This window comes from Gorilla gorilla, chromosome 17 (genome assembly GCF_029281585.2).
Source record: "Gorilla gorilla gorilla isolate KB3781 chromosome 17, NHGRI_mGorGor1-v2.1_pri, whole genome shotgun sequence".
Classification (NCBI taxonomy): Eukaryota; Metazoa; Chordata; class Mammalia; order Primates; family Hominidae; genus Gorilla; species Gorilla gorilla.
Window position 1 is genome coordinate 30,944,362 of NC_073241.2, and position 14,398 is coordinate 30,958,759.

The 14,398-nt window shown below is 46.9% G+C and overlaps 1 protein-coding gene across 1 annotated transcript; it reads right to left on the reverse strand.

Moving 5' to 3' along the window:
* Positions 1 to 532: 532 nt before the first annotated feature.
* LOC134757415 (eukaryotic translation initiation factor 3 subunit F-like) lies at positions 533 to 3,050 on the reverse strand. Its single transcript, XM_063699359.1, has 2 exons — positions 3,031 to 3,050; positions 533 to 1,532 (listed from the first exon to the last, which is right to left on the reverse strand). The coding sequence occupies exons 1-2, from the start codon at positions 3,048 to 3,050 to the stop codon at positions 635 to 637; spliced, it is 918 nt and encodes a 305-aa protein (XP_063555429.1). The 3' UTR covers positions 533 to 634.
* Positions 3,051 to 14,398: the final 11,348 nt, after the last annotated feature.

Consider the following 14,398-nt stretch of genomic DNA (forward strand, 5'->3'; position numbering starts at 1 on the left):
TTGCAATTGTTCTGCTGGTACTACCATGAGTGAACTTAAATAATTTGTTATTCACCATCATGATATCCCATACAACATTGTTTTTGACTAAGGAATTCATTTCACTGCAAAAAAAAATAGGGTATTAGGCTCATGTTTGTGCAATTCATTGGATTTACAACATAATCCCCATCACCTAGAAGAATCTGACATGATGGAATGGAATCATGTAACTCAGTTAATGCTCCCAGCTGGTAAACAACACATAGTGAGGTTGGGATGTTGTCCTACAGTGTGTGGTATAAACTTAGAGTCAGTGACCACCGTGTAGTGTTATTTATCTTACAACAAAAACACATGAATCTGAAAGTCAAGGGGAGGGGGCTCCCTGCACTATTATGCCTAATTTGCACTTGCAGACTTTTTCTTCCCTTTTGTGAAACTTTGGGTTCTCCTCATTTAGAGATACTGATTCCCCAGGGAGGAAACAAACTTCTTTTTTTTTTTTAATTTACAAAAGGTAGGCTACGTTTATTAGAGTCACACACAGTTGACTGTCTCAGTGTGACTCAAGACCACAAAAAAACCATTTTTCCTTCACTTCTGAGTCCTGGGGTTAAGACCTAGACCAGCAAGCATACTGCTTGGGGTCCCTTCACAGGTTTACAAGTTTTTCATTGAGGGCAATCTGTGACTGTGTGAGGTTGGCCAGGTAGGTCACCATCAACAGGTCATTGATGTTGCTGTGGAGCATGGTCTCGAAGTCATCGGGAACTATTTTTGGTACTTGGTTAACCAGGCTCATCAGGAAGTGGCCCACCTTCCTGATGGTATTGTCAGCTGACACCTTTCCAGATAGTATATCCTCTGCATATTGCAACACTATGCTCAGGGCATCCTGGATGCGAGCTGATGCCCCTGCTACTTGCTGCAAGTCACTTGAGAGTCCAACCACTCTGTTGGGGCTAAAGCAGGTCTTCATGATCAGGTCAACTCTGATGCATTCCGTGTCATAGTATGCGTATTTCACTGTCAGAGGTGTGAACACTCCCACGGTCCTCCCAGGGACACCCATTAAAGTGCTGACATAGGCTTTGATGCTCATATGGCCGTTCTGGAGACTTGTGTCCACAGTGAGGTGGATGGGGTTGGGGGCCTCTCGGCTGTAGTACTCATGGATCAGCACAGAGTGCTCTGTGATGTCATGGCCTGCAGTGTACCACCCCAAGATGAGCTCATTTGGAGAAACTTTTTTATGCAGTTCATACATGTTCTTAGCAAATTCCATGTCAACAGCCACTTCATCTGACTCATTGTGTGACACTGAAAAGAAATTGGTGACCTCCACTGAGTGTTTGTTGACAGTTCCCAACAGGGTCCCGATAACTCGGGCAGCACCCTTGTTGCGTCTCTCGTAGCTGTCCACAGTGGAGGCCAAAATGACTGGATGCAGCCTGACCACACGGCCACCAGGGAAGGGCCCTGGAAGAGCAGGACCAAGCAGAGTGGGTGCTGGGGTCTGTGCTGGAGCTTGCACTGAGGCCAGGGTCTGGCTTTAGATTACAGGTTTCATTAAGTGGAAGCTGAAATACCATTTGGGGATATTTAGTTCTTCTGGAAACTAACGGTAAAGAAAACAGCAGGCCTATTAACAGGTAATTGATCTAGAGATAGCCAAGGTGAAATTGGGTTTCTCTATTCAGTAGGGGCGGGGAGGACTATGTGTGGAATACAGGATTATCTCAGTCATTCCATGTGTGATTGTACATGAAAGAGATGAGCAGTTGTAGTGCTGTTCACTGTGCAAAAGTATCCCTTCTTCCTAACGTGGGAGGGCTGCTTTTGCAAATATGTCTGTGCTATTTCTCACTGGTCCTGCCTCTTCTGTTCTTGGAATCAAGCTCAGTCCATGACAGATCGCACTACTAGCTGAATTTCTTTATTAGTCCTATCACAAATGAAATTTTGTATTAGCACCTCAGGGGATTTCTTTAATTTTGCAAAAGTATGTCATCCTAATTTATTATTTTTTTCCTAAGATCTGGCAATGAGCATCGGTTCTCTGCTTCCTATCTTACCCTGCTCACTCACAGCTGCTTCAGGTGACCTCCTTTTTAGGTTCAGAGTTATGGCTGACCTCTGCTTTAATCAAAATGAATGTATTTTGGTTTCTCATTTTGTTTATTGCTTCTATCTTCAAATTAGAAATCCTAGAGCTCATTAGATTTACTTTTATGTTTATTTTTGAAAGAGCATCCTGCTCTGTCACCCAGGCTGGAATGCAGTGGTACAATGACTGCTCATTGCGGCCTTGACCTCCTGGGCTCAAGTGATTCTCCTGCCTCAGCCTCCCAAGTAGCTGGGATTACAGGCACCTGCCACCACACCTGGCTAATGTTTGTATTTTTAGTAGAGACAGGGTTTCACCATGTTGGCCAGCTGGTCTCGAACTCCTGATCTCAGGTGATCTGCCCACCTTGACCTCCCAAAGTGCTGGGATTACAGGTGTGAGCCACCGTGCCCAGCCGATTTTTATGACCATGAATGGGGACAGATTTCTTAAACAGATCACAAAGAGCCATAGTTCTAAGGGAATAAATTGATAAATTAGACTATATTCAAATTAAGAATTTCTGTTTATTAAGAGACAACACTAAGTGACAAGACAAGTTGCAGAGTGGAAACAGATCTATGAACACATAGAACTGACAGAGGGCTCACATCAACAATATGTAAAGAGCTCTTAAAAATCACTAAGAGAAAGAACAATGGGTAAAACACTTAAATGTGTAATTTATAAAAGCAAAACTTGAATGTGTTCAGCTTTCTTAATATTCATGTAAATGCAAATTAACATCACAACAGGATAACATATCCTCCAAAATGGCTAAAATGTAAAAGATAGAACACCAAGTGTTGGAGAGAATCTGGAGCAACAAGAACTCTCATCACTGCTGGAGGGGATACTGTGTTTGGCATTGAATAATGGTTCTAGAAAGGAGCACATTTAGGACTCAGGTATTTCACTCTTAGGATAACAGAAACGCACACACATCTGCATCAAAAGACATCTATGGAAATGTGTGTGGCATCATTCTCTGTCATTGGAAAAATATCTTGAAACAAAACCCAAATGTGACTTCTGTTTTCCAGCTTGGAAGCTGTCACTCCTGTCCTCACAACAACAACAAAAAACACCTTGAACAAACTGAAAATTACAACTTTTCTTAGATCCATCAGAGACTTGAGGTTAACGGGGCAAACCGTTATCCCCCAAATTGGAGAGGCAGTGAGTCCTAGCCTAACAGGATCGGAGGCTGGCCACTGGAGCCAGAACCACGGTGGGAAGACTTACATGTAAACAACAAATCGCTGGAGGCTCCATGCGCATAAACTTGAGAATTAAGAATTAAGGGAGCCCAGTCTTAGGGGGCCCTACACTTTCGTGAACCTCCAAGAGCTCTGCCAGACGCTGTTATGCACATCACAGAAAAATTCCCTCCTGCTTCCCACAGGGAAGGCGAAAAGTAACTACTTTGAAATACGCCCTGGGTGTTCCGTTCTCCTTAGCAAAAGCCTGCCCCAGGGAAACTATTTCACAAGAGTCTAACCACCTTGGGCTTTAGCAGGGCCTAACACATGTTAGAATAAGAATAAAAGTTGCATCAAACTTTTCTTCAGAACCCATGCAAGCAAGCAAGAAAATTCCACCAACCTAAATTTCTGTATCCTGCAAAATTATCTTTCCAAAGTGAAGAAAAATAAAGACTTTCTCAGACAAACACAAATTTGCTGTCAGTAGATCTGTCAAAATATTAAAAGAAGTTATCCAGAGAGAAGAAAATGATATAGGCTAAAAACTTGGATCTACATAAAGAAAAAAGGTTTTAGAGAAGGAAGAAAGGGGCTTCCTGCCTCCCTCCTCCATGGGGCACTGGTGCTATGCCCAGCACCCAGATGCCCCTACCCAATGCTGAATAAGAACACAGAGCACCGTGAATGGCTGGCTCTAAAAGGAAAAGTGGAAGACTTGTGTTCTCAACCCACAGCTGCTACTGCTACATTTAAAGACACTGCAGTGAACATTGTAAGTTCTCTGGCTCATGGAGGGAGGAATCTATTCCAAAGACTCTGAGAAAAGCTGTAAATTAAACACAAATATGGTGAAAGCTGGTTCCAGAGCTTTATTGATGTTAATAATGCACCTTATTGGCCAGGCACAGTGGCACATGACTGTGATCCCAGCACTTTGGGAGGCCAAGGTGGGAGGATCACAAGGTCAGAAGATCGAGTTCAGCCTGGCCAACATGGTGAAACCCTGTCTCTTCTAAAAATACAAAAATTAGCTGGGTGTGGTGGCACGTGCCTGTAATCCCAGCGACTCAGGAAGCTGAGGCAGGAGAATCGCTTGAACCCACTGGTGGAGGTTGCTGTGAGCTGAGATGGCACCACTCCACTACAGCCTGGTGACAGAGGAAGACTACCTCTCAAAAAACAAACAAACAAAAAACAAAAACAAAAAAACAAAAAACTGGTCACCTTTTCACCATATACAAAAATTAACTCAGGTTGGATTAAAGATTTAAATTTAAGACCTCAAACAACAATAATCCGAGAAGAAAAACTTCAAAAGTACCATTCTGGATATGGGCTATGGGAAATAATTCATGACTAAGTCTTCAAAAGAAATTGCAACAAAAGCAAAAGTTGACAAATGGGACCTAATTAAACTAAAGAGCTGCCACACAGCAAAGGAAAACATCAGCAGAGTAAACAACCTACAGAATGGGGGAAATTATTCACAAACTATGCATCCAACAAAGGTCTAATATTTAGAATCCATAAGGAACATAATTCAACAAGCAAAACACAACCCCATTAAAAAGGGGCAAAAGACATAGACACTTCTCAGAAGGAGACATACATGCAGCCAACAAACATGAAAAAAAGTTCATCATCACTAATCATGAGAGAAATGCAAATCAAAACCACAATGAGATATTATCTCACACCAGTCAGAATGACTATTTTTGAAAAGTCAAAAAAAAAATAGCAGATACTGGCAAGGATAAGGAGAAAAGGGAATGCTTATACACCTTTGGTGGGAATGTAAATTAGTTCAGCCACTGTGGAAAGCAATTCGGAGATTCCTCAAAGAACATAAAACAGAACTAACATTCAACTCAGCAGTCTCATTACCGAATATGTATCCAAAAGAAAACAAATCATTCCACCAAAAAGACATATGCACTGGTTTGTTTATTGCAACACTATTCACGTTAGCAAAGACATGGGATCAACCTAGGTGCCCATCAACAGTGGACTGGATAAAAATGTGGTACATATAGACCATTGAATACTATGCAGCTACAAAAAAGAATAAAATTATGTTCTTTGAGGGAAAATGGATAGAGCTGGAATCCAGGAAGTGAACTAATGTAGTAAGAGAAAACAAACGCCTCATGTTCCTATAAGTAGGAGCTAAATTCTGAGTACCCATGGACATGAAGATGGTGACAATAGACACTAGGGACTGCTAGGAGGGGGAGGGAGGAAGGAAAGGTTGAAAAACTGCTGAGTACCATGTTCAGTACCTGGATGTTGGGATCATTCATACCCCAAACCTCAGAACCACACAATATACCCAGGTAATAAACCTCCACATGTACACCCTGAATCTAACATAAAAGTTGAAAAAGAAAAAACAGAATGGAATCTCTGTTTATTCTCGACGTATCAGTTGTGCCACTCTTCAATTTGAAACTCCCACTATTGGCTATATTTGGGGGTGCCCTATTTCCCATCTCATAACTTATTTTAAGAAGCACAGCAAAATAATGAGTGCGCTTGGGATTCAGTTTTTGAAACAAAACACTGAGCCTTCAATGACCTTCCTATACATGTAAAAGCACACCTGTCTACATGGCAGCAGTTGGACTTCACAGTGTGGATTGTGCCTTCACCCTGGAATGTTTATGCCCTATCGCCATCGTGATGGGATTAGGGATCTCCTGCCCTTGGGGCTAAGTGCCACTGTCTGTGCTGAGTTTTTCAAAGGTCAGAGCAGATTGAACCTTCGTGGTTTCATTTTCCCTGATTTTGATTTCTTATGGGGAATCTGTGTGCTGCATTCAAGGTATGTTCATACTGGCCTGTCAAATGCGAACTCTTCAAATTAATAGTTAATGCTTTCAAAATATGTTATTTAAAAAATTATCCTCTGTATTTTCCATATGCAGTTATAAATATGTTTCATGGTTATGTTTTATTCCTCAATTTACATATTTGATTATTGTACCAAGCAGAGTACCTTTGAAATTTTTCTTCATTTAAAAAACATGTATCTTGGCTAAGGCCTGTAATCCCAGCACTTTGGGAGGCCAAGGCAAGAGGATCATAAGGTGAGGAGATCAAGACCATCCTGGCCAATACAGTGAAACCCTGTCTCTACTAAAAATACAAAAAAATTAGCCAGGCATGGTGGCAGCTGGTGTAGTCCCAGTGTGGTGCAGTCCCAGCTACCTGGGAGGCTGAGGCAGGACAATTGCTTGAACCCATGAGGCAGAGGTTGCAGTGAGCCAAGATGGTGCCATTGCACTCCAGCCTGTGCAACAGAACAAGATTCTGTCTAAAAAAAAATTATATACATATATAATATATATGTAAGATATAATATATTATATATGTAACATATAATACATATTATATGTCATAATATATATGATATATAAAATATATTATATGTCATATTATATATAATATATAAGATGACATATTATATTACATGACATATATAATATATATTACATATTATAATGTGCTATATATTACATATATAATATATAATATATATGATATATTATAATATATAATATATAATATGTAATATATTAATATGATATATTGTATATTATATATCATATATAACACATATATAATATATTTCTTATATAATATATATAATATTATATATATTATAGAAAATATATGATATATAACATAAGATATATAACATATATGATATATAGTATCTAAAATATGATACAAAATATATCATATAGCCACACCCAGCTAATTTTCATATTTTTTGTAGAGGCAGGGTCTCGCCATGTTGCCCAGGTTGGTCTTGAACTCCTGGGCTTCAGTGATCCACCCACCTCGAACTCCAACAAAGTGCCAAGATTACAGCCATGAGCCACCATGCCCAGCGTAACTATTTTTAATGAAGTAGACTTTAAGAAGAAAAGTATTATTAGCAGTAAGAGACACATCACGGAAAAGAAGAATTTACTAGGAGCCAGGAGCAGTGGCTCATGCCTGTAATTCCAGCACTTTGTGAGGCCAAGGCGGTGCATCACCTGAGGTTGGGAGTTCAAGACCAGCCTGACCAACATGGAGAAGCCCTGTCTCTACTAAAAATACAAAAATTAGCCAAGCATGGTGGCACATGCCTGCAATCCCAGCTACTCAGGAGGCTGAGGGAGGAGAATTGCTTGGACCCAGGAAGTGGAGGTTGCGGTGAGCTGAGATTGTGCCATTGCATTCCAGCCTGGGCAACAAGAGCAAAACTCTGTCTCAAAAAAAAAAAAAAAAAGTTACTAGCTAGTTTCAGTAATTTTTAACATCCAGGAAACTGGATGTGAAAGCTTTTCAGAGAAACTAAACCAATAGATTATACATAGAGAGAGATTTATTTAGGAATTGGCTCACATGATTGTGGGGACTAGCAAGTTTAAAATCTGTAGGGCAAGCCAGCAGGCTATAAATTCAGGTAAGAGTTGATCTCGAAGTCTGGAACCTAACATCTGTAGAGCAGTCAGGAGGCCAGAAACTCAGGCAGGGTTTGTGTGTTACAGTCTTGAAGCAGAATTCCTACTTCTCTGGGAAACCTGTTTTTGTTCTTAAGGCCTTCAACTGATTGGAGGTGGTCCACCCATATTATGGTGGGTAATCTGTTTTACTTAAAGTCAATTGACTGTCAGTATTAACCACATCTATGAAATAACCTCCCAGCAAGATATTGACAAGTATTTGACCAAACAACGGGGCACCATAGCTTAGCCAAGTTGACACATAAATTAACCGTCAGGAACGAGTAGAATATCCAAAAAACAACATACTAGGGGTATTATATCTTATATAGCTATTATAATTATATAAAACATATAATTATAGAATGAAGATATTAAGATAACCATTAGAACAAAAATATAAACTTTTCTTTCTTTTTTTTTTTTTTTTTTGAGACCAAGTCTTGCTCTGTCATCCAGGCTGGAGCGCAGTGGTACAATCTTGGCTTACTGCAACCTTTGCCTCCTGGGTTCAAGTGATTCTCCTGTCTCAGCCTCCCAAGTAGCTGGGATTACAGGCACCCGCTACCATGCCCAGCTAATTTTTGTATTTTTAGTAGAGACGTGTTTTCACCATGTTGCCCATGCTGGTCTCCAACTCCTGACCTCAAGTGAGCCACCCCCTCGGCCTCCCAAAGTGCTGGGATTACAGGTGTGAGCCACCACACCCAGCCAAAAATCACCTTTTTCACAAGGATCAAAGCAGTCATTATGCTGGAGATGACAGACCTCACTGTCACCATGCTCCTTTTGTATGTCTACTAGGCACGGTGCTGGGTCCACACTCACAGAAATCTTAGGAGGTCGCACCCAGGGGCTCCGGCTGTAGCAGAATCCTAAGAATAAAACCTGGTGCTGAAACAGTAGGAGATGAGGCCGGGCGCCATGACTCACTCCTGTAATGCCAGCACTTTGGGAGGCCAAGGCGGGCTAATCAAGAGATAGAGACCATCTGGCCAACATGGTGAAACCCCGTCTCTACTAAAAATACAAAAATTAGCTGGGCATGGTGGCTGGCACCTGTAGTCCCAGCTACTCAAGAGGCTGAGGCAGGAGAATCATTTGAACCGAGGAATCAGAGGTTTCAGTGAGCTGAGATCGCGCCACTGCAATCCAGCCTGGTGACAGAGTGAGACACCGTCTCAAAAAAAAAAAAAAAAAGCAGGACACTGAACTCTGGGAGGGCCTCCTGGTGAGAGGTGAGCACAGAGGGGAGAGATGGAGGCAGGAGCATGGGCTTCTGGTGGCCCCAGCAGACCCTGTGGCAGTGTGGCCAGGGTCCTCTGCAGGGAGGAATCTTGGCCAGGATGACGCTGTAGCAGGCCTCTTCCTGAGGCCTCCAGCCAGCCCGGCCAGGGTCCCAGCATCCAGTGACCCCTGTTTCACAGCAGCAGCTGGGGCCAGCCCCAGGCTCTCTTCCACTCTCAGCTTCTTAAAACTGGAAGTGGAGAGAGTTGTTTGATAAAACACTGGGGCAAACCACATCCTCTCTTCACCAAGGGACAGTTCGAGGGGATGCCGGCAGAGGGAGCTTTAGAGTAGAGACCCCTACCCAACCAGTGACCGTCACGCACACAGCAGGGCATGCTATGGAGACCCCCAGACAGTCACTCGGTGAGACCCAGCAGGTCCAGACTCTTCAGAGATCTGTGGCAGCAGGTCCCCACTCCCAAAAGCCACGTGCCCACGGGTGATCTCTGGTGCCTGATACCCCAGTCTCGTTTGCATCTTTGCAACTTCGAGTTTAAGTGGGTGTCGCATCCCTGTATGTCCTCCTGAGCAGAGGAGGGGCACAGCCCGGGGTGGCAGCTGGCGTCAAACCCTCAAATCCCCTGAGAGCCACTGGGGAGACTAAGCAGTCCCCAGCCCCCACTTGTCCCTGAGCTGCCATTCTCAGCCCTGTGGGAGGAGACAGAAAGCCCTGCAGAGAAACCAAAGGATCAGGTCAGGAGGGGCTAGGGGGGTGGCGTGAGCAATCAGGACAGGGAAGGATGGACAGATGGGGGAATGGAGGGAAGAAGGAATGAATGAAAAGGTGAATAAATGAACAAAGAGAGAGAATGGCCACTCCTCCCTTGCTTTAGTTTACAAAGTACTGAGATCCTCCCAACAGCCTGCAAGACAGAATTTCTGGGAAGCAGACCAGGTGGCTAGCAGGGAGGGGAGGCTTGCCCTGGCTTTTGTGGGCCCAATGGGAGGCAGGGGGCAGGAAGGGGCATCCTGTATGTGTCCTCCCTGCAGTGGCAGCAGCACCTTCCTGAAAGAGGATCAGGAAACACCCACTGTGGCCCCTCTCCATCACGACCTCATCCAGGACACCAAGTATCAGTCACTCAGCTCACGAGACCCAGGCCCTGACTCAGGAAGAGAGGATGTGAGGGGTGGGGCACCGGGCTCCTCAGGACTGAGAGACCTGAGATGTGGCCCCGGGCTGGTTGTTGGGGCAGACTGGCTATGGCAGCATTGTGTGTACCCCAGCAGGCCAGTACCACGCAGGGAGCCTCCAAACCCCTTCACCCATGACCCTGGGAGAAGACCCCAGCCTTGGAGAATTGGCCTCACTGAAGGGGCCTGCGCCAGCCAGCAGGGTCAGGCGGGGCCAGACAGGTTCCCACCTGGGATATGCAAATGGGCCTCCTGAATCCTGGAGCCAGGTATGGACTCACACACCACCATTGTCCCAAAGTCCCCATCTGCCCCACGGGCACACCCTGCCACCTGTTCTGTGCAAGGGCCCTGAGGCTGTCTCCTTGCGCTCAAGCCCTGCAGGTGCTGAAGCCCACACACACAGCTCCTGCTTCCTGGGCCAGTGCACGTGCACACACACACACACGCACACACACACACCCCCACACATATACATACCCACACACAATCACACACATTCACACATACCCACACCCCCCATACTCACACTCACACACACACACCCACAAACACTCACACATACACTCACACACACAATCACACACATTTACACACACCCACACACCCACACACTCACACTCACACAGTCACACACACCCTCCCACAGCAAAACACAATCACACATATTCACACCCACCCACACCCCCACACACTCACACTCACATATACTCACACCCACACACTCACACATACACAAACACAATCACACACATTCACACCCACCCACACCCCACAAACACACTCACACATATACCCACACACACTCACACTCACACATAATCTCACACACACACACACATGCTCACACACACACGCCTTCTCCAGGAGGGGCTGGCTGCCAAGGGCCACCCAGCTTCCTCCCACGTCTCACTCACCGTACAACATTTGAGCAGACCTTGGAGTCAGCAGCAACAGCAGTGTGGACAAAGGCCTGGGGGCCACTTGGGGCCTGGTGTCGAGAGAGGAACACAGCCAGCACAATCACAGCCAGCGCCAGCCCCAGCCCCAGCCCCAGCAGGACCAGGTCAACCATGGCTCCGCAGTCCTGGGCCATGGCTCTGCGGCCCAGAAGGAGAGGGGAGGCCGGTGGGCAGACAGAGGGACAGATGGTTGGGCAGATGAATGGGCAAGAAGATGCATAGATAGACTCACAGGTAATTGGACAGATGGACAAACAGGTGGGGGCTTAAGACAGACACGAAGATGGATCGACAGACAGGCCAGATAGCTAGAAAAAGAGGACAGTAAGAGAAAGATGGTCAGATAGACAATGGGACAGAGATGGGCTTACAGATGGGCGGACAGACAGACAGGTCTGAACAGCAGGCTGCCAGATGGACAGATGGGTGAATGGACAGATGGCTGGCAGCTGTGGTGAGCTGCTGCCCTCACCAAGTGCACACTACGGAGTGGCCAAACTCACGCCTCAACTTCTAGTTTTCAGCTCCTGCTTGTTCCTGGCAGGAGGCCAGGCAGCAAAGCGTCTGAGGGGAGTTTTCTTTGCCTAGAGAAGTCAGCTGCTGTGTTAACTCCCTCACTGCTGGTAGGTCCAAAGGCCCCACCTACCGCCTGCCAGAGCCCATGGTCACACTGTCGCAATGTGCAGGAGAACTTGGTGCCTGCTGCACTGCTGTTGCCAGGTAGGGGCAGGGCTCCCTGGAACCTCCACACCATTCCCCATGTTCTCAGCAGCTCTGGGAAAGCAGAGCTGGGGCCGCTTAACTCTGCCCTGGATCCGGCAAGGCTGCCCCCCTCCCAGAGTGGAGCCCTGCTCCCCAGCTCCCATCTCTATCCCCTAACCCTCTCCGCATGGCCCAGCCTAGTCAGCATCAAGGTGGAGCTGAAGAGAGGCAGAAGGAGGAGGACCCAAGGTGGTGTCACTCGGGACCCGGGTTCAAGTCCTTATGCTTCTGTAGCCTGGCCTGGGTCCCCCAACCCCCCCAGGGTGGCCAAGGGCTTCCCAGTCTGCACAGAGGACAGGGGGACTTGACAGCATCAAATGCTGGTGACTACGAGACACTGACGTGGGAAATGCAGACAGACCATGCCTCTAGCCCTTGGTACCCGGCACCATCCATCCCTGGGACTTGCTGTCCTGGAAATGCAGCATGGACCTCCAGGGAGGGGGGCTGTGCCATGTGGGGGCCCCACCCCACCTGCAGCTCTTTCCCCACCCTGGCTGCAGGTCTGCTTCCCTGAATCCAAATCCGCTACTACTGTGCTGGCAGCGCAGCCTCTCTGGGGACACTGTCCTGGCTCTGTTCTCCCCAGGCCTCAGGGTGCCTAAATGGGAGGCAGCCAGGGGAGTGAGGACCCACTGAGGGGCTCCGTTGACCAGCCTCAGCAGGGGTGCAGGTGATGTGGGGTGGAATCCTTCCCACATGGCCCCCACAGTCCTCCCCGCTTCCTCCCTAGCTGAACACTGCCTGCTCCAGATGTCTACACCTGGAGTCCGGGCGCCTCCATCTGGGTAGCAGAGAAACTGAGGCACAGAGACAGACTGTGTCCTTACAGGCCACACAGCCTGCCAGGCCCCTATGTCTGGCCAGAGCCCCTGGTCAGCCTGGGCTGCAGTGATTGTTTAGAGGTAGGCTGTTCCCACGGCTGCCTCTCTCGGTATGGGGGCCTGTGGACGCCTCCTCCCGCCCCCACCCGACTCCCAAGCCTCAGTGACATTGCTCAACCAGGAGCTGAAGTGCATTCCTGGGCTCAGGCCAGCCCACCCATCGACCCGCTGCAGTCCTGGAAGCCCAGAGGCCTGGGCAGCAGGAACAGTGGAGACAGCAGTGTGGGGGACGTCCTCCCTCCTCTCCCCACCATCCTCGTCAGGCAGAGGCCAGGGTGCAGGGACCACCCGAGCAAAGGCCCAGGGAAATGAATGGGTGTCATTCTGGTCCTGACCCGAGGCACAGCCAGGAAGGTCCCTGTGGGGGAAAGAAAGAGATATCAGACTGTTACTGTGTCTATGTAGAAAGAAGTAGACATAAGAGGCTCCATTTTGTTGTGTAGTAAGAAAAATTCTTTTGCCTTGAGATGCTGTTAATCTGTAACCCTAGCCCCAACCCTGTGCTCACAGAAACATGTACTGTGTTGACTCAAGGTTTAATGGATTTAGGGCTATGCAGGATGTGCTTTGTTAAACAAATGCTTGAAGGCAGCATGCTTGTTAAGAGTCATCACCACTCCCTAATCTCAAGTAAGCAGGGACACAAAACACTGCAGAAGGCCACAGGGACCTCTGCCTAGGAAAGCCAGGTATTGTCCAAGGTTTCTCCCCATGTGACAGTCTGAAATATGGCCTCCTGGGAAGGGAAAGACCTGACCATCCCACAGCCTGACACCCATAAAGGGTCTGTGCTGAGGAGGATTAGTAAAAGAGGAAGGCCTCTTTGCAGTTGAGATAAGAGGAAGGCATCTCTCTCCTGATTGTCCCTGGGCAAAGGAATGTCTCGGTGTAAAACCCGATTGTATATTCCATCTACTGAGATAGGAGAAAACTGCCTTAGGGCTGGAGGTGGGACATGCTGGTGGCAATATTGCTCTTTAATACATTGAGATGTTTATGTATATGCACATCAAAGCACAGCACCTTTTTCTTAACCTTGTTTATGACACAGACATTTGTTCATGTGTTTTCCTGCTGACCCTCTCCCCACTATTACCCTATTGTCCTGCCACATCCCCCTCTCTGAGATGGTAGAGATAATGATCAATAAATACTAGGGAACTCAGAGACTGGTGCCAGCGTGGGTCCTCCATATGCTGAGTGCAGGTCCCCTGGGCCCACTTTTCTTTCTCTATACTTTGTCTCTGTGTCTCTTTCTTTTCTCAGTCTCTTGTCCCACCTGATAAGAAACACCCACAGGTGTGGAGGGGGCAGGCCACCCCTTCAGGTCCCTGAATGTCCTTCCTCAGGAAATGATGGGGGAAGGGGTGATAAGAATGAAGGAGAGGATTTAAGTCCCTCACCTCCCGAGGTAGTCCTGGGCTGAGCCCCATGGGACCTGGAGAACCAGGCTGTACCCCACCAGCATGTCAGGTCCAGGAAGTCTCATGGCCAGCTCCCACTTCTCTTGCTGCTGTGCAACCCAGAGCAAGGCCTGCCCCTCCAGCTTCAGTCTTCTCCCCTGCAAATGGGGTCA